Raw genomic sequence first — 24,580 nt, forward strand, 5'->3', positions numbered from 1 at the left:
TTTTTTTACTGACCTTGTGCATGTCTTTGCTTCTTTGTTAAAATTAGCCATTTCCCCTTCCAGAATTCTCACCGTTCCTGTAGCCAAGGCAGTCTTGTAGTGTGTCCTTCTGTTGTTTTAGTGAGACTTCTGTTAATAATTAGTTTAGTTTCTAGTTATTGTGACAACATATCATGAACAAGGCAAGTTAAAAGGAAGTTTCATTGGTGTATACTTTTTTAGAGGGTTAGTGTCCAGATGACAAAGAACAACGCAGGACTCACCTCTTCATTTTGTTTTGCTTTTCAAGATAGGGTCTCTCTGTGTAGACCAGGCTGCCCTTGAACTCACAGAGACCTGCCTGCCTCTGCCTCCTGATTACTGGGTTAAAGTGTGCACCACCACTGCCAAGTCCAGAGCTACAACCATGCAGCAGAGAAAGAGCACTGGGAACGGCATAGGCCTTGAAAACCTCAGTGTCTGCCTCCAGTAATGTAACTCCTCCAAGACCCATGAGGCCAATTTTGTTCAAACCACCACTTTGTCTAATATTGGCTGCTCAGTTCCAAATCATAGAACTCAGGAATAGACAGCAACTCATACTATTTCCACAGTAGTCCAATGTTTTGATGAAGTGATTATTCTTGATTCCATTTAAAGAACTTTCTGTCATAATTTATTTGAACTCTGATAATAAAGGAATTTTTAAAATCAGAATTTGAGAGTGAACACTCCTTATGAAATGATTTATTTGAAAAGCAACAAAATCTGATGTGATCTGTGTACTGTTTCTTTTTCTCTGTCCTCCTTTTTTTCTCTCTTTATCTATACTCTTTACTTAGAACCAACGAAGGCAACAAAAAATTCAAGAAAGGTTTCTTCACTTCAACGAGATCTGCACCACTAACTACACTGAAGACAATGACCATGAAGCTGAGACGGCACTTCCGGGAGAAGGGGAAGTGGATACTGAGTTCAACCGTGGCTCTCAAGAGGAGCTCACACAGACAGAGCTCTGTGCTAATCAGAAAGATGTGAATGGCCAAGAGGAAATGATAGAAAGCGCTGCCGATGAGCGGAAATGCCCAGAGCACCCGGAGGTGAAAAGTGTCAGCACCGAGAGTGATCTGGGGAGTTTGACTTCTGCTCCTGAGTGTCCTAGAGATTTAAATGGTGCCTTCCTGGAAGAAAGGACCAGTGGAGAGCTAGACATTACCAATGGTTTAAAAAACCTTACTTTGAATGCTGCTGTTGATCCTGATGAAATAAGTATAGAGATTCTGAATGACAGCCATTCTCCTGCGTTAAAGGTGTATGAGGTCATGAATGAGGACCCAGAAACTGCTTTCTGTACCCTTGCAAACCGGGAAGCTTTTAGTACTGATGAGTGTTCAATCCAACATTGTTTGTATCAGTTCACCCGCAATGAGAAACTTCAAGATGCAAATAAACTGCTTTGTGAAGTGTGCACAAGACGGCAGTGTAATGGACCAAAGGCAAATATAAAAGGTATTTAGTTGTTTTTCTTGTTGTAAAAATAGATATTTAAGTGAGTATTTTACAGTTAGGATCCTTGTGAATTATCTTCACATCCGGGTTTAGAGAGTCAGTAGTGCCATTTTGCTTGTAAATGTGTTAGCAGAAAGAAAAAAACTGCACCAGCACGGCTAGTACACTGGTACCCTGAGAGCAAAGAGGGGTTGCTGTCTAACGGTGAATTTCACACTGGACCGCTGTCAGAACACCCTGACAGAAACTGATTCTCTGCATCCGCATATCCTTGTCAGCATTTGTGATGGCCCTCATCTCCTTAGCACCAGGAAGTCACGCTTAAAGTTTTCAGTGTACTTACGTGACACACCCAGAGCAGACGGCTTGCTTCTGTCTCCCTGAAATGTGGAACAGAGATACTGATAATACAATGTCCCCTTGTCTTGCCCGTGTTCTTCACGTTTGACTAAGCGGGATTGGGCTAAGGGGGAGGGCGTCAGACTGTTGAAGATTTTCACTGGAGTTGAAGCATTCTAAAGCCATTTCTTTACGTGTAAAATAATACAAAGACTAAGTGATGCTGCATTTAGGGATTTCATTTTAGAGCAGACAGTGGCAAGCAAGCCAAAATCCACAGACCTACTGTTTCTGATAGTCTCTGAGCAAATATGCTTCTTCTCGTTTTGGTCATCTTTTATGACGGGAGATAACCAAACACCTCCAGACCATCTTGCCGATGTAACAGTTCTCAAAGATACCTTAAAATGTCTGGGATTGAGCCTAGGGCTGAGCCTAGGGCCTTGTGCATTTTGGTAGTAAGTTGTACTTTAAGCCTTTTTAAAGAATGCTGTTCTCAAACTTGCCATCCTCCTGCCCCTACCTCTCAAGTACTGGGATTATAGGCATGTGTGACCATGTCTCTCCCCTCCTCAAAACATTCCTTATAGGTTTTTATAAATGATTTGATGATCTGGAACACTTAAGTTCCAACCCTAATAAAACTTAATGTTGCTTACATTCTTCATGTGTTTTTGACATTCTTCAATTTATACTGAGAAAATGTCCTTGATTTTGCGTCTTGGTTAATAAAAACACCAATATTACCACAGTCTCTGCTGAAGCGTGTTAATCTTGGTTTTAGAGGTTTAGATACTTTTATAACAAAGTGTTTTGTAGGTGAAAGGAAACATGTTTACACCAATGCCAAGAAGCAGATGCTGGTTTCCCTTGCTCCTCCTGTACTCACTCTTCATTTAAAGAGATTTCAGCAGGTACCCTCATAACCCCAAATCTGTTTAAGTATGTAAAACTACTTTATTCTCTTCTGAATTTGTTTCTGCTTTTTCTTAATTCTGATTTCAAAAAAAGTGGGAAATTTAGAAGAGAAATAAATGTAAGTTTGTCAAAGTGGAGGAATTTAGACAGTCCTGGTTTCTAGAACTTATGATTTGTAGTATCTTACTCAAAGTTTAATTTCAGATTAGAAAAACACTAGTTTACTGCTAAAATGTTTATGTAGTATATCTTATTTTTTAATGACTTGCTTAAAAAGACATACATCAGATTTTCATAATTTTGTGACTGGTCATATTTTCTGGAACATTTGATATATTACTACAACTTTGAAATTCTGCAGAATTTTATAGACATTTTCCCTCGTTTTGGTCAAGTACTGGCTTGTCCAGTTGGTTGGGTCTTACTGGCAGTTGTGTAAGCATGGTTAGAATATGTGCTGAAAACCGATTCAAGGAGGACATTCTGCTATTGCTGAATTTTAGGAACTCCAAATCTCTGACCCAATTGGGCATTTGGGAGGACTAAGGCAGAATCAGGGAAATCTCACCAGAGCACTTTTTGGTAGTGTACTTAAGGAAAAATCTAAACTAGCCAGAAACAAGACAAGGAGGAAAAAGTCTCCGTAGAAAGGTGACCGGTGCTGGATGTGTTGAGAGTTCTTTGTGCATTGGAAGGGACAATCTGTATAGCTTTTCCAGGAAAAGAACTCAACCTGTAATCCTCTCTTTCTTTTTTTAGGCTGGTTTTAACCTACGCAAAGTTAACAAACACATAAAGTTTCCGGAAATCTTAGATTTGGCTCCTTTTTGTACCCTTAAATGTAAGGTAGGTAAAAGTGTTTTGTTTTTTTTAAAGGAAATTGAAGTCATAACCTATCGAATACTCCTCCAGTATTTTACATTAAATATGAAATTAATATAATTTTTTGAAGAAGGGCTGGAATGTAGCTTAGTGATAAAAGTGATTGTCTAGAATTATTTTAGAGTGGGACTTTTTTTTTTTTAAAGATTTATTTATTTATTATATAGAGGGCATCAGATCCCATTACAGATGGTGGTGAGCCACCATGTGGTTGCTGGGATTTGAACTCAGGACCTTGACAAGAGCAGTCAGTGCTCTTAACCACTGAACCATCTCTCCAGCCCCTAGAGTGGGACTTTTGATTATACCTTTTGTCTTAGTTAGGGTTTTGCTGCTGTGATCAGTCACCGTGAACAAGGCAACTCTTATAAGGACATTTAATTGTGGCTTACAGGTTCTGGGGTTCGGTCTATTATCATAATGGCAGCATCCAGGCAGGCATGATGATGCAGGGAGAGCTGAGAGTTCTACATCTTCATCTAAAGGCTGCTAGTGGAAGACTGCTTCCAGGCAGCTAGGATGAGGGTCTTTTTTTTTTTTTTTTTTTTTTTTAAGAATTATTTATGTATGTGAGTACACTGTAGCTGTCTTCAGACACACCAGAAGAGGGTGTCAGATCCCATCACAGGTTGTGAGCCACCATGTGGTTGCTGGGAATTGAAGTCAGGATCTCTGGAAGAGCAGTCAGTGCTCTTAATTGCTGACTCATCATGACCCAAGGATGAGGGTCTTAAAGCCCATACCCATAGTGACACACCTACTCCAACAAAGCCACACCCACTCCAACACCTCTTAATAGTGCCACTTCCTGGGCTGAGCATATACAAACCATCACACCGTTATAATTTCAAAATCTATGATAAGTCATTTTGAAGATTAGGTTATTTGAGATTTTCTTAGTGACTTTTCAATTGATATAACACACCATGATCAAGTAAATGTATAAAAAAAGTGTTTATTTGGGACTTAAAGTTTCAGGTTAGACTCTATGATCATCATATCATGGTCAGGAATATAGCAGGCAGGCCTGGCTGAGAGCTCATAAACTGAGGCAACCATGCGGAAGACAAATAACGAGGAATGAAGTGGATTTTTGGGCGCTGCAAACACCCTTTCAAGAAGACCACACATTCTAATCCTTTCCAAAGTTTCACCAACTGGAAACCAAATATTTGACCACATGAGCCTACAAGGGGCATTCTCATTCAAACCACCATACAGACAAAATTAGTTTGACTTCTTATATGGTAGAGCTTGTCTTGATACGTTGAGGGCACACAAAAAAATTGAGCAGATATATTACTAGTCTCAGTTTAATATGTTAATGTTAAGATAGGTATACCTGGAGCAGATACAGTCTATGAAGTTCTGCATGTTTGTGTTTCTGAAGGCCATACCAAGTAGAGCATGCCTAAGCACTTAAAGAACATAGTGTGATGAATCCAGTTTTAAAAACAATAGCAGGTAAAGGAACGTTGTGATATGAAATAGTACTTGAGACTAGCAGTAGTTCTATAGCTCACAGAAGGAAACAGGGATTTCAAGCCAAAGAAGATAGGAATGAGGAGGTTCATGCCAAGGAACTTGACCTTATTAGGTATGAAATTGTAAGCCACAGAAGAATGGTACAGCAATTTCTTGACCCAGTCCCACGTGAGTGTTATCTAGACTATTTGCTTTAGTGTGGGAGCTGGATCTGAGGAGACGGGAAAGGCAGCAAATGAGGGAACTGAATCACTTTAACTCCATAAAGCCATGAAGCTTAGGCAGGTAGAAGGGGAAGGAAGAAATGTTTTCTCCAAGTTAAACCTAAGAGACTTGTTTGGTACTAGAAAGGGAGGCAGAGTCCTTTAAGTGGATGTTGAGCAGGGCAGTTGAGGATTTCTGGATCTAGGCTTGAGTGACTAGATGGACACATGGAGTGCCCTAGAGATAGGGCCAGGCATGATGCCTTAAATCCTAGCACCCCAGAGGCAGAGGCAGAGGCAGACTTAGCTCTAGAGTTTGAGACCGGCCCCATCTAGAGTGAGTTCCAAGATACCCAGGGCTACACAAACTGTCTCTCAAAAACCCCAAAAGGATAGGAAGTACAGGAAACAGGCTAGAAGGACTGGGGTCAGCTTTGGATGTAGTGAATTCAGGTATCTTTGATATACAAGCCTCACACCCAAGAGACCAAGGCTTGAGAATCAAGACTGAATTTAACTGAGATTAAAGAGCACACCATAGTTGAAGAGAGGAAAAGAATACTGGACTGGGTTAAGATTTTAAAATCCAGTCCATTATGGCTGAAAAGCAATGGCACTGGAAACCCATGTGAATCACTAGTGCACATACCTCTCTGGGGCAATGTAAACAAAATCCAGAGAATGTGGAGGCACAATTTACCCAAGAGGGCAGAGTAGGATTGTTCAAAAACAGTAAGAGCACAAAGGAAAGTGGTCCCTGCTTGAGGGAATGCATTTGTTACAAGAGCTGTGGTACCTAGGGTCTTCAGCAGCCTTCACTCTGGGTGGGAATGTACAAAATCCAAGTAGTTTAAAGTACAACCTAAATATTAGCCTTACAAGGTTTATACTGTGGTAGAACCAGGATGGCCAAGATATAAAGGTACTTACTTCCTTGAGGCCTTTAACTGGCAAATCTAACTGTTCATTTAACCATGTTTTTGCACCATGAATAATCAACGGCAACTTTGATAAAGGTGAAATAAATTATCTCTGTGGGCTAAGAAGACAGGTGGTGTGACACGCTGTGAACACGTTTTACCACAGACAACTGTGTAAATGGGACAGTAACATTGGATTATATTCTTGCTTTTTTATTTTTTTAAGAACGTTGCTGAGGAAAGTACAAGAGTGCTGTATTCCTTATATGGAGTTGTGGAACACAGTGGCACTATGAGGTCAGGGCATTACACTGCCTACGCAAAGGAAAGAACTGCAAGCTGTCATCTCTCTAATCTTGTTCTTCATGGTGACATTCCGCAAGGTAAATTATCTTACATAATCCAGACATTTTGCATATTATGCCAAAGCCTTCCCCACCCCCCAAAGAAACCTGACTCTTTCCTTTTGTTTTGTTTCCTGGCAGATTGTGAAATGGAGTCAACCAAAGGGCAGTGGTTTCACATCAGCGACACACACGTGCAAGCGGTGCCTATAACTAAAGTACTGAACTCACAAGCTTATCTCCTATTTTATGAGAGAATACTGTGATGACAAGAAGTGTTTTCTCTGGAAATACGCCTATGGCTTTTATACTGGCTATTATAACAATAAAAAGTTAAACTATAAATTATGTTCACCTAAGTAAATGACAGAAAAAAATCATGTTTATTTAAATACAGACAAAATTAACTTACAGCAGTTTTTGTATTAGCATACTGGTTTTTACTCTTTCTAGTTTCAACTTTAGGAAAGATTTGAATAACTAAACTGACTGGGTGGTAGTTCTTGACACATCAATAAAGTGATATTCCCAAAACGTGCTTTATTAAATTTTTAAGTTATTACTGTAACCCTACTGGCAGCATCATGTTTCACTACTGTAGTGCTGGAAGCGATGTGAAGTCCTGGTGTCAGTGTGACTCTAGACATTATGCTGCAAAACCTTGTGAAAAGTCAGCCAGTGATTATTGAAAAGCTTATGAACTTTGGCATGGTGACAAACCAATTTATAAGCCACTGTATCAGGTTACTGGAGCTTAAATCCAGACTGGGATTGGAAAAATAACTTTGGAAATGAGAAACGATTTCTAGCCTCTTAGGTCTCTGTTACAACTATTCAAACTGTCTGTCCCTTGTAGAATGCAACTGCCAACATAGATACATGGTATGGTCATAGCAGTTTGCTTTTAGAAGCAGTCCAGATCTATAATGAGAACAGTCATGTGAGTAACTTGACATTGACACAAGCAGTAGTTAATCAGATGGCCAGAACAGTAACACGTTTATTGTACCACCCAGCAGAGAACAAACACAAATACTTTAAGAAAAGTAAGAAAACATTGGGCAAGTTCTACTCTACAAACACAACTCTTCACCATGACAAAGTTCCTCAGTCATTTTGGTCATCATCCCAGTCTTTCTTCCCACTTGGAGGCTTGGGCCCACCAGCTGGTTTTGCCATGATGATCTAAATAACAAAAACCATGTTAAATACAATAAACTCAAAGACCATTTTGTGTTAGCAATTAAATTTCTACCTGTGGAGAAAAACCACATTAATTATCAACAGTCTTCATTTTAATAGTGGAAAAAAAAAAAAAAGGAATATTGTGACTTTGAGCCATGAACATTCCTGGTGTCTCAACCTACACTTCATCAAAGTAGAGAAACATCCCCTGGCCTTCTCACCTCTAGAAACAACTAACTAGGGACTTCACCTGACTTCATATCAACAGTGCTTATAATAATCAGCCTCAGGGCTTTACTTGCCATCTGCATTTCCTTTGTGCACCCTATATTCATACCACATTAAATTTATTCTCTAGAACGTTTGTACAAGGAGGTTCCAAGCCTCTAACCCCCATGTCTAAATGGTCTTTGCTAATTTGAAAACTGCCATTTTTTTTTTTTAAATGTGAGCCAGCCATAATCTCCAGATTACTCTCAGGAGTGCTGTATTATGGAAAAGTTTGCCATTTTAGCTGGACTGTACTGTCTATCCAGTGCTGAGTCTGTGGGATTTGCCTGTTTGTAGCCCTTCTAGGCCAATCAGTGAGGTTATAGATGCATAGCATGCCTGTGACTCTGGCCCTCATGCTTTCAGGGCAAGCTTTCCCATCTGAGCATCTCCCTAGCCTGAAAAGTCAACTCTTTTTTTTTTTTTTTTTCGGTTCTTTTTTTCAGAGCTGGGGACTGAACCCAGGGCCTTGCACTTCCTAGGCAAGCGCTCTACCACTGAGCTAAATCCCCAACCCCAGTCAACTCATTTTTAAGCCAAGGTCTTGCTCTGTAGAGCAGGATGGCTTGGAACCCAGATCCATTTGCTTTTGCCTCCTGGTGCTAGGATTAAAGAAGTGTACTTGCTTCTGCTTCCCACGTGCCACCACTCTATAAAGATTACATTTTCATTTCACTCACCTGATCCACTCTAAGTACAGTGACTGCAGCATTAGTGGCCAGTTTAATAGCCCAGTATTTTCCCAAGTAAGTATCTAAAATACTGGCTTCTAACATATCCTTTACAGCAGGAACTTCAGCCTGTTAAAACAAACCTAAGTTAGTTTTTTTACATGTGAAAGCTTATACTCAACACAGAAAACTTACAAAGCTGATAATCTAAGTAGTGCTTATATACCCTCACTGCAAAGCTGTCTGTCGGTAACTAAGATTTCCTCTATCAGATTATTACGAGAACTACTTGTAAAAATCAAACCTCTATTTTGTACCAATTCCTCTTTTACGCACACTGCACTTCCGTTTAAAATGTATATTCACAAAAAGAGTAACATTTTAATACCTCAATATCCAACCCCACATTTTTGTTTCCTTCTTGGTGTACTGAATAGAGTTTAGAGATAACTTCATTGGCCTTGACGCCAGAATTTTCTGCCAGTGCCCGTGGAATAGCTTCAAATGCTTCAGCGAATTTCTTAATAGCATACTGTTCAAGACCAGGACACGTCTAAAACAAAATGGGTTCGTCAATACTTTTTTTTTTTTTTTTTAAGAAATGGTCAGAAAGGCAAATTATATAGAAAAAACTTGTACTTCTCCATATGATGTGATTTGTTTGGCCAATTCGATTTCTGTAGCTCCACCTCCAGGTACAAGACGCTTATCCTATTTAAAAACAAAATGGAAAAGCAAAAACACTACAGTGGAATATTTCTTTAGACTATAGCTTTTCAGCAGGCACCACTATGCAAAATTTAAGTATACGCTTTTAAGGGACTACATCAAATTTTCAAACATGGAGACTAGGAACCCATTAATATAAATATAGCATTGATAGTGCTTCAGCAGTGGTAGACAGTCCATACTCTGGAATACCTTTGTTATGTTTAGCTTGTACACTAGTGTTTGAAGGTAGCATTCATCAGCAACTGACAGGCTATTAAACCACCTATCTTGAGGTTCTCATGTTTGAGTCTACCAACTGTTTTCAAGAAATCACAATTTCTGAAATTGCAAATACTGACCCTTGTGAGAACTTTGAAAGTATTAACTCCGTCATCTACTGCCCTTTCTATATCATCCATCAGATTGTCTGTAGAACCTCGAAGAACTATGGTAGAAATGGCACCATCTTCTTTTTCTGCCAATAAATAATTTGTGGATTAAATGAGAGAAAACAAAACTCTTAATTGTATAAAACACACCTTACCATTACTACCTACCATGCTTAAAAACAACCACCTGGGTATCTCCAACTTCTGAGAGGTAAACACTGTCACAATGTCCCATTTCTTCTAGGACGGGAGGAGTCTACAAGAAAACGATCCTTGTAGTAAAAATCCAAATGTATTCACCCATCCTTTGTTTTCCAAAATACATACCAATTTTGGAAGAGCTGTGGCACCAACTGTTTTACAGAGTCGTCTGAGATCCCACTTTGAGTTCAGTCTTCAAAAAGAAAAAATATGCAATTTGATTTACTCCCAACATAAAATGTAGAGAATAGCAAAATAAAAGGACAAGGTGACATACACCTTTAATCCCAGCAGCCAGACCAGCAGATCTCTTTGATTTCAAGGCCAGGCTAGTCTACATGGCCAGCCAAGGCTGTCTCAAAAATAATACCAGTAAGAATTATTCTTTCACCCTATTCAAACTGAACATGTCTTTATTGCACTGAATTAGGAAGCCAAGAAGCTGATACTGACTTTGTAAAAAACTAGCTGGAAGTGTATGGCACCCACAGATAGAAAAACTGAGGCCAGTGCAACAGCACACACTTTTAACCTTAGCACTTGGGAGGAGACACAGACAGAACTGAATATACATAGTGAGTTCCAGCCCAGCCAGGGCTATATAGCAAGAATTTGTCTCAGACAATGAAATGGCATTTTTCTTGATTCGCACTCTAGCTGACAAGCAATTAAGTTCACATCTTAACCCTTAAGCTATTCCTTTGCCCAGAATGTTTTTTCCTTCTTGCTCAAGTAACATCTACTCACTGCTCCTTGGACCCCAACTGCTTAAATGCCAAGTTTACTTAGAGCATTTATAGTACTGTTTACAGAATGTAGCTCTTACCTCACCAGCATGATATTGTACTTGTTAGCATAATGAAGAGCCATATCTGCCACTTTGCCGCCTGTCACTATGACATTTGCACCAGTGCCTGCAATGGCTTTCACTTGTGCATCCATAAGATTCTCTTCTCCTTTACTAAAGTTCATCAGTTCTTCAGCAGTCTTAATCAGCACAGTTCCCTGAAAAGCAAGCAAAATCTCTCCCTTTAAAACCTTTCACAATTTTGGTGTTCAAAAATTGTAAGATAAGGTTTTACCCAATCACTTAGAGATCTGAGAGAAAACATGGAAATAAATGTTTCATTATGAAGCAAAATACACACATTTTTTGAGGATCCTCGTGTATAAACCTCTAAAACATAAAAGTATGACCCTCAGTTTGTTCCTACACTCCCATGTGTCAAAGCCAATGCCTTTTGCAATGTGGCAGGGACATGTCTCCTTTAGAGATGTTAGGCAGATACATCGTTCTTTCAAATATCAACGAGTGTCACCAAAACAACTTCTCCTCACATTTCCCTTGAAGCATGGACTACACAACCATTCTCCTCCCTTCAATTCTGTAAAACCAACAACTTGAGTCTGCCACGATTGTTTGCCATGGATCTACTGCTGATGAATCTACAGTATGTATGTAGCTTTAAAGACTGGTTTATCATGTTCTAATTGATTAGTATTCCTAAGGGCGTAAGAGCATGTCAACATTCACTAAAAGTGGTTTCATGAACATACAAGCTGCATGGAGTATTGACAAAGAGCTATAATTATGAACAGAAATACTGCCACCACAAAGTGTTTTAGTCCAGTATTTGGTAGCTTAAGCAAACACTCGTGGTCTGAAGAAACAAACTGTAATCTTCAATTTGCTTAAGAGCAAGCCCCACCCCCAACTTAATGGAAAAGCAACCCAAATGTCCATTTCAAATCACATACCTTTGTCTCTGTTATCATGCCATCAAAGGGACAAGAGTACACGGCTATTTTTGCATCTTTGACAGATGTCACATCGCCTTCCGTTTCCTTCTTAAAAACCATGCCATGTAATACTGAGGATGAATAAACACCAGAGCCCTAAGGAATCAAACTCAATGTAGTGAGAAATCGGAAATACGGGGTTCTTTAAGTAACAGAGAAAATAGTCTATACTTTGTGGGGCTGCTTCATGTTAGCTGACTGATTTGCCTCTAGTAGAGGCATGGTTTTTGCCTGTTGTAGGTTGTTTCTGTGACTGTGTGATGTTCTGAATACTGAAAACTTTTCAGAGGGTGTATGAAGGCTAGAGCCCCTCCCAGCCAAAAAAGTTAGAGACCTGATAAAGGGGGTTGGAGGTCGGTTATGGGTTGTTAGTAGATGTGCTCAAAGAAGAAATCAAATTCAAGGATCTCTCTCTCTCCCTTCTATCCTTTATCTCCTTTCTAGTGATGGGGGTGAAGTGGGGAGTGGGGGAAGACCCACAAAGTACCAAAGACCTATACAAGCAAGGAAGAAATTAGATTCAAGGATCTCTCTCCTTTCCTATCTAGTGATAGGGGATAAAAAGTGGGGGAATAAAGCGGGGGGCGGGGGACCCACAAAGTAGTAAGATTGGAACACACCAACACTGTCATTGGAGTTAAGTTTTAAAGTAAAGTTATATACCAAGGCTCCTATGATCAGATGGTTGGCATAACAAGCCACTCTTCTCATGGCTGGAAGCACTACAAAATTACCACTGTTATGGAAGGAGCGTGCTTCAGCAGCTGAGAAAAGCAAGGGTAGGCAGACAGCAGTCAAGTCACTTATGTGCCTCATCACCAAGAACCCGGCACTAATACACCAAGTAGAATTGCTAGTACTACAGGAAGAATAGACAAAGATGATTTCAAAGGGGAGCCGTCTCTCTGGCCCCATTCTTTACATTATTCTAACCCCTAAGTATCAGAGGGAAATAATGACTTCACAAGAAATTATACTTCTAACCAGGAGCAACAGCAGTTCTCAAGCTATGGGCCACAACCCCTTTGGGAGTTTGTAGCAGATATTTACATCATTATTCATAGTAGTCACAGAATTATGAAAGAGCAACAACAAAACAGCTTTAAGACAGAAGCAGTAAATCTAAAATAAAACATAGGATAAAATTTATGGGCACACAGATGGCTCAGTGGTTAGAACTGGATGCTTTTCCAGAGGAACCAGATTTGATTCCAGCACCAAAAGATAACTCAAAACCATCTGTATCTTCAGTTCCAGGGGATATGATGCCCTCTCCAGCCTCCATACAAGTGCATGTACATGATACAAAGACATAAATGCAGGCAAAATACCTGCACATGAATTAAGTCTTAAGAAAAGAGCAGAACAATCCTGAAGCCGGGGAATAGGGAAAATGACTGACCTTGGAGTGGGAGTGCACCTCCATGTGGAGTGCTTTCCTGGCATGCTCAGGCTCTAGTTCAAATCCCCAGGAATGCAAAGACAATGCCTCTTACTAAGATCTACTGGGATATGGTAATGTAGTTTTTGAAACTTACCAGAATCTTACATACTCTGATGTTATCAACATTGAAATTGCCAGAATCAGGAAAAATAGATACTGTTAAGAAAATGAAATGTATTTTTAGACTACAGAAAAGACAGAGACATCTCAGTGACATTAGATAATGTGGTTGGATTGTTTTGTTACCTACTATTACTCACCACACGCCTGAGAAATGAGCTTGGCCAGAAACTCCTCGCTGCCGTACTGCTTACTCATTATGGAGGTGCGCAGCAGCGACGACACCTCATCAACATCTCGCAGGTTTTTGGCAGAACAACACACCAAATCAGGAAGAATCTCATGAGCTTTTTTGCAAGCTATTTCATACCCTGTTATTACCTAAACCATGAAGAAAAATAAGTTTTGGTAGACATAATTTTGATATGACTTTATTCTGGTAATCCAACAAATACGGATTATTTTCAACATAAAATAGCAAGTGTTTAGAGAAATGCATGGTAGAGCCAATAGCTATGGACTACACAGCTCTGACGACAACACAAACGTCGACCCTTATTCTAGCACTTACCACTTATAGGACCTTGAGCAATTTAATTTCAAATCTCTACCTTCCTATGAAACAGAATGACTTTAAGAAAGCTTAGCTATTAGAATCTTTTGAGGACACACTCATGTGAAGCAATGGCCAATGCCTAGCAGCGTAAGCTACTCAACATTAGCTTTACTGAGGAGGTTTAAAGTTTACTTAAAAATCGTTCACTTGTGCATGGTAACTGTACACACAGGACTATAACGCATAGCGTTATATGAATATGCAAGTGTGCCCATGATGTACATGTACGGTGGCTACAGGTAGGTATCAGGTGTCCTGCTATCTAACACATTCCCTCTGACAACTCTCTCAATCTGGTCAGCAGGTGCCTGTGATGCTCCTGTCTTCACTCCTCCTAGTGTGGGATTACAGGTATACCTGAGCACTACATGGGTTCTAGGGATTTGAACACGGGTCCCTGTGCTTGCCCATGAGTGCTGTTACCCACCTAGTTCTGAATCTTAAGCTTTAAGCAAAAACACACAAGGTATCAAATATAATTAAAGTAAAAGATGAACACTTGCCTCTGATACTGACAGGCCAATCCTCAGAAGTTCTTCAGCTAGTTCCAGAAGAGCGCCAGCGAATACCAGAACAAAGTTTGTGCCATCGCCAACCTCTTGTTCTTGCATATGAGAGGCCATCACAATCATCTTGGCAGCAGGATGCTGCACCTGATACAGAGGGGGGTTATCAAGTGACAAATTCTTATACTTGGAGTAACAAAAAGTCCTTCATTTCCTTGATGGCAGGTAAATATTACCTGACCAGTTCATTATAGTTTCGAATGTTAAACTATGGTTTCTCAGCACAAATTCACCAGTACAAATGAAATCATTTCAAAGCATCCTTCTGATAGCCGCCCATTATACACAGCTCCACAAAAGTACCATATTCATACCTAACTGAGAAAATAAAGCATTTGCAACTGTTAAACTCAGCAATTTTGAAGTCTTTAGAAGAGAAGCTGGTGTGGTGACACCTATCAATTGTCATCTTCTCAAACACTTGGCATAAAACTTTAGCGTCACCCTTTATTTTCTCCATCCTAACATCTGATACACTGGTCTCACCAATTTTCTCCACATACTAACTTTTTAATGGTTAAAAAATAGTTTGCCAGGCCTGTTGGTGCACACCTTTAATCCCAGCATTCAGGAGGCAAAGGCAGGAGGGGATCTCTGGAGTTCCAAGCCAGCCTGGTCTACAGAGCCAGTTCACGACATCCAGGAACACAAAAACCTTGTCTCGAAAACAAAAGTTTTTAGAAGAAATAAAACAGACCAGAGTCTCAGTATCACTTACATTTCTAAACATGCTCCTGTTTAAAAAAAAAAAAAAATCCAAAGGAACCTATGACTTCCCTTTTTTCTCTTTTGAGATAGTACATGCAGCTTAGACTATAGCTGAGGATGACTTTGAAGTTATGATCCTTTTGTCCTCCTCCATCTCCTGAGTGCTGGGATCACAGGCAGAAGCTGTCACACGTTTATACAAGTTTACACAGTATTGCAAATCAAACCCTAGACAAGCACCTACAAACTGAACTACACCCCAAGCCTGAAAGTATTTTTAAAAAGCCACAAAATCCTCAAGTTCTTAGGAATTAATTTTATAGACACTCTTCAATGCAAATGTTCAGTAATGGGGACAGAACGTAGTGGGGCTTAGTGCTTGCTAGTCAAGTACTACATTACAGCGCTACCTCCCCAGGCCACGTTTACAAATCACTAATTCACCCTCTAAGCCCACACTGCAGCTCTGTTATTCTGACAGTATACAGGTTTTGAAGGGTTATTTTTATTTTTGCGTGTGGCTATGTGTGAATATAGGTGCTGAGGACTGTAAGAGGGTGGTGGGTCCCTCTGAGCTAGGATTCCAGGCTGTGAGCTGCATGCTGTGGGATCTGAACCACAAGAGCAGTATGCACTCTCAACTCCAGTCCTCATTTCGTTTACCACAAAAACATTCCTCCACAAATATTCTGTGAAGCTAAATTTTTAGTTAGCATTTTAATATGTTATAGAAATGTGACTTCATTTTCTTTAAAACACAGATTATATTCTTCTCCAATACTAAACTATAGGGTCTAATAGGACGAGAAATGGGTATTACATTCCTCTCATCTCTGCTCTAAGTATCTGTTCTATACCCTCTTGGACAATAAAACTTCAGGAAAAAAGGAAAATGCATTGTTATTTACCAGCTATTTTTATATCACTGGAGAATTCATATTAAAACCAATCTATAGAATAATAAATTTGATCATCAGACCAATACTCCACAACCCAAAATGGCAAATCTAGAAACTAGGTCACATAACCCTTCACGATAAACTTGAAGTAATGGCCTTTTTTCATCTAAACTGAAATACAGTTTCAACTATGTTTGTCATGGGTTTTCATGGTTTTAAAGCAATACTTACTTCTAGCTCTCTTAAAATAGTCGCTGCATCGTTGGTCACAAACAACTTCTCCAGGCGATTAATCACCATTTTATTCATTCCTCAGAAACAGTTGCAAAGAGAAAAGAATCCATTACTATCCAAATATTCCCCCACATAACCCAAGAAAACATGGGCAGAAATAATACTGTTTTAGATCTGTATCACAAACCCATGGCCTTTCCCTGAGTAAACACCCACATGCTTAGCATGTAAGCAGTGCTCAATACACAGGAATTAACACATACAAAAACAGTACGCTTAGAAGCACACTTGGTTTTATCCTTCATCTCCTTGTGTGTGTCTTTAATTCAGCTGGTGGTTAAAGGTAAGAAGTGTTGTCTTATACTATGTTGTTTTGTTCCAACTGCTCAGCCCTTTCCATAATAAAGGGAGGTGCCAATAGTGAGCACGCTGAATTTTCCTTTGACCTAAGAGGATAATAGTATCGGTTTTAATTTCTCTTTTTCCAGAAAGCTGAATTTCTAACTAAAAGTTAGAAGCACATCATGCCACCAACTATAAAACTGTGTGTAAGACCTGCACTATACAGTAACGCCCACAGGACGAAACGAGGCAGCTAACAATCACGGCACATCTTTCCCAGCCTGAATTTGGCCATTACCATTTGGTCCATATGCTGTACGGGTGGTCTGGGCCAGCTCCTTGCAAGCCTGTATATTTCTATACACAGCCTCTTCTAATCCTGAGAAATGCTGCAAGAGAAAACGTCTGCTTAAATATGGTAATGAAGAATCTTCAGATACCTCTGCTAATTATGCTTCTAAGAAACAGCCAGGATCACATAGGCATCCTTCAGATGGGGTCTCAACAGCCTCAGTTTACCCCTAACTTGCCATTGTGCCCAATCACTTTCTACCTGTAAAATAATGGGGTGATTGGCAGCTCCTACTTGGCAGGTTATTTAGACTCACCTAGCTAATTAACAACTGTTCTTCTCCCCGCCTTTACCCAGGGATTGAACACAAAAACGCAATCCACCATTAATCTACAATCCCAACCTATTAGTACTAGCCTTTAACCTGAAATCTTTTGGAGGGGACTTAAATGTATCTTCATCATGGTCCCCTCAGTACTGATTTACATACAGTATCTCTGTGCTTAAGTGCTAGCCTTCCAGAGAAATCCTTTAAATATCATTTCCTCAGTCTGAGTGAAGGAGAAAAAGACCCCTCAAATGGGAAGCAGTATCATTTCCAGAACTTACTAACTTACATTAAATCCTGACATCCATTTAGTGTGCCAACTTATCACTACAAAGAGAAGCTAGCCCTCTAAACTGTTAAGGACCCTCTATTTCCCCGAAGACCTTAAATTCAATGCATTTATCTTTTTCTACAAGTTCCAGAAATATGGAAGTCAAAGCAAAGTTTTCTGGTAGCTTGAGCATCTCGAGACAAATCACTCCATAAGCAGTGTGACCGTTGACAAAAATAAATAAATAAATAAATAAATAAATAAAATAAAAACACTCCTGAAACTGTGTTCTAAGGGATAACACTATTTGACCTGTCCTGGGGCTTCACTTATCCTGTAGGCTACGAAATCGGACAGTCAGGATGAAAAGACAGTAACAGCCTTTGGCTCGGTCTCCTCAATTCAGAAAAGATAAAGGAAACACAACTTCCAGAGGTGGGTTTTCAGTAAAACAGTTGGGATTGGATGTCTCTGGATGGTCCATGATTACCTTTTGGAAGGAAGCAACCAAGAGCAGGCTCAAAGGTTACTATGCCGGACTCCTGTCACTTCCACCCTACAAGTCCGGACCCCAAAACAACCGGTTATCAATTCTGTCCAAACTCATTAACTGCATCGCCAGCTCCCGTTAAGGGCGGGGCCCCTGGGCTCCATCCCACGGACACATGCAGAGCTGGGACGCAAACCCCTAGCCTTGTCCTGTTCCCTCCGGCCAACCTCGCTGGGGCAATAACAGAAATGCCCACGGGTTTCAGCGACCGGGCATCCAGAGCACAGCTCCCTTTCTAGAACCTTCTCTATCCCGGATCGCGGCGCGGTCGCACGTTTGCAGGCCTTTCGCGGGCGCCACAGCGCGGGCCCGCCCTCCCACCGCACAAACTCTCTATGCCACCTACTTTTGCTCCATCTTTGAGCATCTGGGCAAAGCCCGGGGCCTTGGGGACGTGAAGCGCCATGGCTAGCCCGCAATCAACCGCTCACGCGCTCGCTCCAAGGAAGCAAGGTGCCCCGCGCAAAGCCTGCTGGGAAGGTGCCTTTGCGCTGCCTCACGGTCTTCTATGGCCGGTCGCCCCGCCCCTTCACCCATCATCTCATCTGAAGTATCGCGAGAACGAGAGTGAGCTCCATAGAGAGGTTCCAGCAGACAGACCCAATCTGCCGATCTCCGATTAAATCGAACGATTAGGCCGATCTCGGTTCGCAGGCCTGATTCGTGTCCCTTGTCCTAAGTTAATTAGCAAACTCTGGTTGGAAGGTTTGGCTTGTGACATTTCTGAGGTGGGCACCCCACTTATTAACCTTCATTTGCACTACTCCTGCAGATCTAGCACCGGGACAAGGTAGCCTTTTCTTCTCTATGCTCACCTGCCCTCGTCCTTGCAAACTACCAATGGTGGTCCTCCGTGTGTCCGTTGGGCACTGTAGGAAGCCCTGAAGATTCGAAGGTGATAACTGAAATAGTAACGAGGGTTGCAACTTGTGGAGTGCACGTGTGTGGCAGATCTAAGTGGTTTGCTTAAGTGTAGTTATCTTTGTTACTGGTCAAATGTAAGACTGAATATTGACATCCACAATTTAAGTGATACACCAGAGGTCACCGAGCCAATAAATATTGAAGGATGATTTCTACCTCAGGTTGACAGATTGCAAAGTGTGCATATTTAACCCTTTGTATGTATAAAAAAAAAATCCCCTCTACTCCCCCACATGCCACTGCTATATCTTTCCAAATCGACGGAGTTAATGTAAATAGAACCGTTTCACAGAGAAGGTAAAAGTCTTACAATAAAAAAATACAAAAAATGGAAGCATCTCCCGCCCTTGCAGAAAACTACGAAACATTTTGGTGAGTCTTTGGACATACAGAAATTAAAGTTTTCTTTAAATTGGGACAGATTCATAATTTCAAGTGTATGATCAGTTGCAATTTTTTTCTAATAAGCATTTAAAATATGTAACCATAAAAATAATACTTTCTTGTCACCTAAGACGACAAGGTAAGTGAGCCATCTGTATTGGAAGACAGTGCAAAAGGTCAGTGGTTCTCAAAGACTTGTTTGGACACCTCTGAGGCTCTCCAACACTCTCAGGGTCCATTACTATGGAAGTATTTCCATACTAATACAGAGGAGACTCCTCTCTTCCTGTGGGGCGTTCTGAAGGCCTACAGGGCGTTCAGTATTTCACAGTATGAATGTGAAAAGAACAAGGAGCCTCTTATACCTTTTGTCTTCCATTAAGCCACATATAAAATATTTGGGAAAAAAAACTTGTAAATGTCACTCCTTAAAAAAAAGATATTTTCAATGATATTATGTTACCCTCTAATGTTCACTGTTCTGTTTTAATATTTATGTTTAGTAGTTTGATTTATAATATAAACAATAGTTGATTACTACAGTACACAGTAACAAACAATCAATCATTTTAAACCTCTATGCGGATTCTATGACTGTGAAGTACATGCGACCTGAGCAGTATGACGGTCTAAGATTTTCTCCTGCTCATGGACCAGCTAAAAAAACCCAAAAACCCATTTTCTCAGAGAGCACCATTTATGGATAAAAGTGAAAAGAGACGTAAAATTATACCTGGCTTGTTAAAAGTAACTATGAGGGGTTGGGGATTTGGCTCAGTGGTAGAGCGCTTGCCTAGCAAGCGCAAGGCCCTGGGTTCGGTCCCCAGCTCCGAAAAAAGAATAGGAAAAAAAAAAAAAAGTAACTATGAGGAATTAAATCTTGGCAAAATTTGCTAACTAGACCCTGAAAAACTAAACTTGAGTTCAAGACAACTGATACATTTTCATTAAAAGTTTACAGTAAAAGTTGGCTTTGTACTTGTGGAAATGGAAAGAATTAAAATCCATTTAACTCATCAAGGAATTAGATTTTAATTGCCAGTTATTCCTTTTAAATGAAGGTTTGTTAATTTTGCGTAATTTGGGTTAAACTGTATGTACTGGCTGGTTTTGTATGTCAATTTGATGCAAGTTACCATCATCAGAGAGGAAGGAGCCTCAGCTGAGGAAATGCCTCCATGAGATCCAACTGTGAGGCATTTTCTCATTTAGTGATCCATGGTGGGTAGGAGGCATTCAGCCCATGCTGGATGGTGCCATCTCTGGGCCGGTGGTCTTGGATTATGTAAAAAAGTAGGCTAGTTGGAGGCTGGAGAGATGGCCCAGTGATTAAGAGCCCTGACTGCTCTTTCACAGGTCCTGAGTTCAAATCCCAGCAACCACATGGTAGCTCACAACCATCTGCAATGGGATCCGGTGCTGTCTTTCGGTGTGTCGGAAGACAGTTACAGTGTATTCATGTACATAAAATAAGTAAATAAATCTAAAACAAACAAACAAAAAACCTGGGTTGCGTCTCTAGCACTGGAAAGGAAGGAGGGAAATAAACCAGGACTATTCATGTGCACCAACTAGTGAGCAGGAGAATTCTAGTGACCCTCTAGGTATTTTTAAATTTTATTTTAATGACATCTGAATATGCCCTCTTCTGGGTGTGTCTGAAGAATACTCATATACATAAAAATGTTTTTTAAAAAAGTTGGTTGAATAATGAAACACATTTTCCTATCGATCATATAAGAAAAGAGCCATGTAATAAAATGGTTGACACCACAAAACCAGGCATACAGAAGACAATGGTCCACTTTTTTTTTACTCTGTGTGTGTGTGTGTGTGTGTGTGTGTGTGTGTGTGTGTGTTTTCGGGTGAATGTGTGTATATGTGAAAGCCAGAAGTCATCCTCAGGTACAATTCCTTGGGAGTTGTCCATTTTGTTCTTTGAGATAGGGTCTCTCACTGCCCTAGAACTTGACAATTAACCAGTGAACCCTGGGGATTTTCCTGTCTTCCTGTCTTCAGCCCTGAGATATGTACAGTGAACCTAGGCCCTCCAGCTTTCTTGGATTAAGCAATCTCTCCAGGCCCTTTAGTTTATCTCTTAATTTTCCACATTATAAGATATGCTAGAAAAAAAGAGGTAACTTGCAGCCTAGAGTTCAGCAGTTAAGAGCACTTGTGGCAATTGTTGCTCTTGCAGAGAACCTAGGCTCACTTCTCAGCACCCATTTGGCCACTATCAAGTGTCTTTGACTCCAGTCCCAGAGGACCGGATGCCCTCGTCTATCCTCCACGAGCACTGCACACATGTAGTGCATAGATGTACATGCCAGCAAAATGCCCATATACATTACAAATAAATTATTTTTTAAAGGACAATTTGTCAAATTTAATTCCCTAAAGAATAAGACCTTGATGCCTGGTTTGATCCAAAGGCAAAATTACAAATTTGTCACTGAACAAGGAGGCAGCACATGGCATCCAGAGATTTTTCACTCTTAGCTCTCGGACTAACCACTGAGCCATCTCTCCAACCCTCCCCTCCCCACTCTCCTCCCCTCTCAGCCCCCACCCTTCCCACTTCCATCCCCTCGCCTTAGCTCTAACTAACCACTGAGCCATCTCTCCAACCCTGCAACCACCCCCTGCCCCATACCCTACCCCTGTCCTCTTGCAAATCCAGGGCTTGTAAGTGCTAAGTGTTTAACCACTGAGCTACAGCCCAGCCCTTGGGTTTTGGAGACAAGGTTATAATATATAACCTCAGCTCACCTGGAGCTTGTGGTTCTCCCTCTTCAGCCCCCAAAGGCTGGCTTGTAGGCATATGTCCCATGCCCAGCTTGTCCATAGTTGCTTTGAGGTACTCAGCCCATGAGGCAGTGTTTATTTCTGTGATCGAGCTGCCAAGGATGCTTGATGCTTCGAATGCTTATTAGCCATTGTCATTCTCGCTGGTCCTAAGAATGTTTCGGCTATTTTTAATTGCGATGATTACCACCAGGGTTTTCAGTGGGGTCAGTCATTAGCCTCAGGGAGTAAAATTAAGAAAGGATCCAAGTGTCTATTTGTGTAACAATCTGGTAGAGCAATTACGCTCTCTCATTGCTATGTGATAGCCCATTTCCGGCTCCTTAATAGAGCCTCTCTCTTCTGACTACATGCCCAGCTGCATCACAGAGGAGAATGTCAAGTCAGAACAGCAATCTCCATGCAGAGGGGACTGGCTACCCAAGTGACCTTCCAGAAGACGGTCACCTCTATAATACTGTTATACAGTGGTGCCACAGGAAAGTGAAGTCTAGTAATTAGGAATGAGCTCTGAGAGGAGAAAGGAACCCCTTCCTCCCTTTTTTAGGAATTGTGAGTGAGAAAGAAGTACAAGGAAATAATACATTTAGAAGATCTAATGACAACTGCATATCTCAAGACGATATTCAACTTTGTCAAAAATCCCAAGAGCAAAGGAAAAAGTGAACAAAGAAAACAGCTGTCTCTAAGCCCGTATATTTCCTTCTCATCTGTGCTGTAATACATCAGTGGCCCTCCACTAAAGTCTTTTGGATCAAGGGCTGTTGTAAAATACTTTTTTTTGGTAAATTTTATTTATATAAGTATACTGTAGCTGTTCTTAGACACACCAGAAAAGGGCATCAGATCCCATGGTTATAGGATGGTTGTGAGTCACCATGTGGTTGCTGGGAATTGAACTCAGGTCCTCTGGACGAGCTGTCATTGCTCCTAACCACTGAGCCATCTCTCCAGTCCGTATAATACTTTTAATTTCCATAAGCCTTGTAGTCTTCTTCATCACAGGAAACAAATAGAACAGACATGCGCGTGCATGAGCTAAGAACAGTCAGATTTATTGATTGTAGCAAGAAGTAACAGGTAGTGATAGGCAAGCGATAAATGAGGACCCACCAAGCATATGGAAGACCCCAAATCGAGAGAGACTCAGCTGAGGCCAGTTGATGAAGCCGATGTGTTAAATTCACTGAGAGGGATTGTTGTCTAGGAACAAACACAATAAAACAAGCAGTCTACCTTGCTTAACCATCCATCTGTAAATTACATGTAAATTCTATAAAATATGGTATGGACTTGTAAGACACATTTGATTCTTGATAGAGTGTTCATTCCCTGTCTGCAGAATCATTTTGTAGAAATCTTCATCCCTCTATACAATCTGTATGAATGAGATATTGGCTTATTTAGTGGAAGACCAGTAGCCGGTAAGGATCAGAAACAATGTTGCAATGACCTGGATTCAGATCTTCACTACACTCTTGAAAGCCAGTTCGGTATCTAGAGCACCCAGGTAGTTTGTTTAATTGCACTCATAGAAGTTCTGTAGGGGGGTTGGGGACTTAGCTCAGTGGTAGAGCGCAAGGCCCTGGGTTTGGTCCCCAGCTCTGAAAAAAAGAACCAAAAAAAAAAAAAAAAAAAAAAAAAAAAAAAAGAAGTTCTGTAGGATGTAGGATGAGGAAGCTGGTCTTACATTATGCTCACCCAACCTCTTCATGCTCCTCCCTATGGCTGCCAACTGTCATCTTGTTTTTGGTAAGAGTGGGAAAAATGAAGAAGATCACTGGGAAGACATGGGCCATTGTGATCACCCATCTTATTGCTGCTGGCCACCTCTGGGCGATTGAGGGAGGCCAAGGCTAAGGCCAACTTGCTAAGGTGCTGATTGAGACTCTGGATCACCCGTTCCTTCCCTTAATATAAAACCAACTTTGAGCCAAGTCACTTAAGGCCTTTTGAAAACTGACTCTAAAATAGCATGTGATATCCCAAGGAAAAAAATAAACCATGATTTAGTAAACGGGATGATCCATGGGGAAAGGGCAGCTTTATATGGCGTTCTTACAGCGAGAGAAGGCATGGTGGGTAAAGCCAGGCCAGAAAAACCCCGTTGGCACATCCACACAAGTCCCAGCTTGAAATGGATATCCACGTGTCTGCAGCCCAGTGAATACTGCCACCAGGTCTGACGAATGGGCGGAGGTATCCTCACTGACCTGATCAACGGTGCTCTTGGGAAATGACGGTGTCATTTCTCCCTTAAAAAAAAAAATCCACTGATACTGTTTGTGTGTGTGTGTGTGTGTGTGTGTATGTGTGTGTGTGTGTGTGTGTGTGTGTGTGTGTGTGTGTGC

General features: G+C 40.8%; 2 protein-coding genes across 7 annotated transcripts in view; one reads left to right on the forward strand and one right to left on the reverse strand.

Moving 5' to 3' along the window:
• The window catches only part of Usp16 (ubiquitin specific peptidase 16), a 30,142-nt gene extending 23,029 nt beyond the window's left edge, over positions 1–7,113 (forward strand). For 3 of the 6 annotated variants that reach the window (XM_063270433.1, XM_063270434.1, XM_063270435.1), the window contains 4 exons: positions 822–1,488; positions 2,647–2,741; positions 3,505–3,591; positions 6,462–6,924. In XM_063270433.1, coding sequence (XP_063126503.1) covers positions 822–1,488; positions 2,647–2,741; positions 3,505–3,591; positions 6,462–6,845 — 1,233 coding nt within the window. In that variant the 3' untranslated portion in view covers positions 6,846–6,924. Of the gene's footprint in view, positions 1–821; positions 1,489–2,646; positions 2,742–3,504; positions 3,592–6,461 lie in introns of all 6 variants that reach the window. The other 3 variants (XM_006248015.4, NM_001100501.1, XR_010055944.1) reach the window with 3 other exon arrangements.
• Positions 6,940–18,649, reverse strand: Cct8 (chaperonin containing TCP1 subunit 8). The gene is made up of 15 exons (NM_001105897.2): positions 18,463–18,649; positions 16,974–17,064; positions 16,331–16,410; positions 14,430–14,579; positions 13,511–13,691; positions 13,345–13,406; positions 11,765–11,902; positions 10,833–11,011; positions 10,133–10,199; positions 9,974–10,061; positions 9,776–9,891; positions 9,345–9,416; positions 9,094–9,258; positions 8,715–8,834; positions 6,940–7,764 (listed from the first exon to the last, which is right to left on the reverse strand). The coding sequence occupies exons 1-15, from the start codon at positions 18,520–18,522 to the stop codon at positions 7,687–7,689; spliced, it is 1,647 nt and encodes a 548-aa protein (NP_001099367.2). The 5' UTR covers positions 18,523–18,649; the 3' UTR covers positions 6,940–7,686.
• Between the last annotated feature and the right edge of the window lie 5,931 nt (positions 18,650–24,580).

This window comes from Rattus norvegicus, chromosome 11, assembly GCF_036323735.1.
Source record: "Rattus norvegicus strain BN/NHsdMcwi chromosome 11, GRCr8, whole genome shotgun sequence".
Classification (NCBI taxonomy): domain Eukaryota; kingdom Metazoa; phylum Chordata; class Mammalia; order Rodentia; family Muridae; genus Rattus; species Rattus norvegicus.

Bases quoted from the DNA above. Each gene is read 5' to 3' on its own strand.
- Cct8 (NM_001105897.2), bottom strand. From the start codon at position 18,522: ATGGCGCTTCACGTCCCCAAGGCCCCGGGCTTTGCCCAGATGCTCAAA. The intron at 10,062-10,132 runs GTATGTATTTTG...GTTTTCTTGTAG, and splicing joins CCACAGCTCTTCCAAAATTG to ACTCCTCCCGTCCTAGAAGA. The intron at 9,417-9,775 runs GTCAGTATTTGC...GTTTTTAAATAG, and splicing joins CTTTCAAAGTTCTCACAAGG to GATAAGCGTCTTGTACCTGG.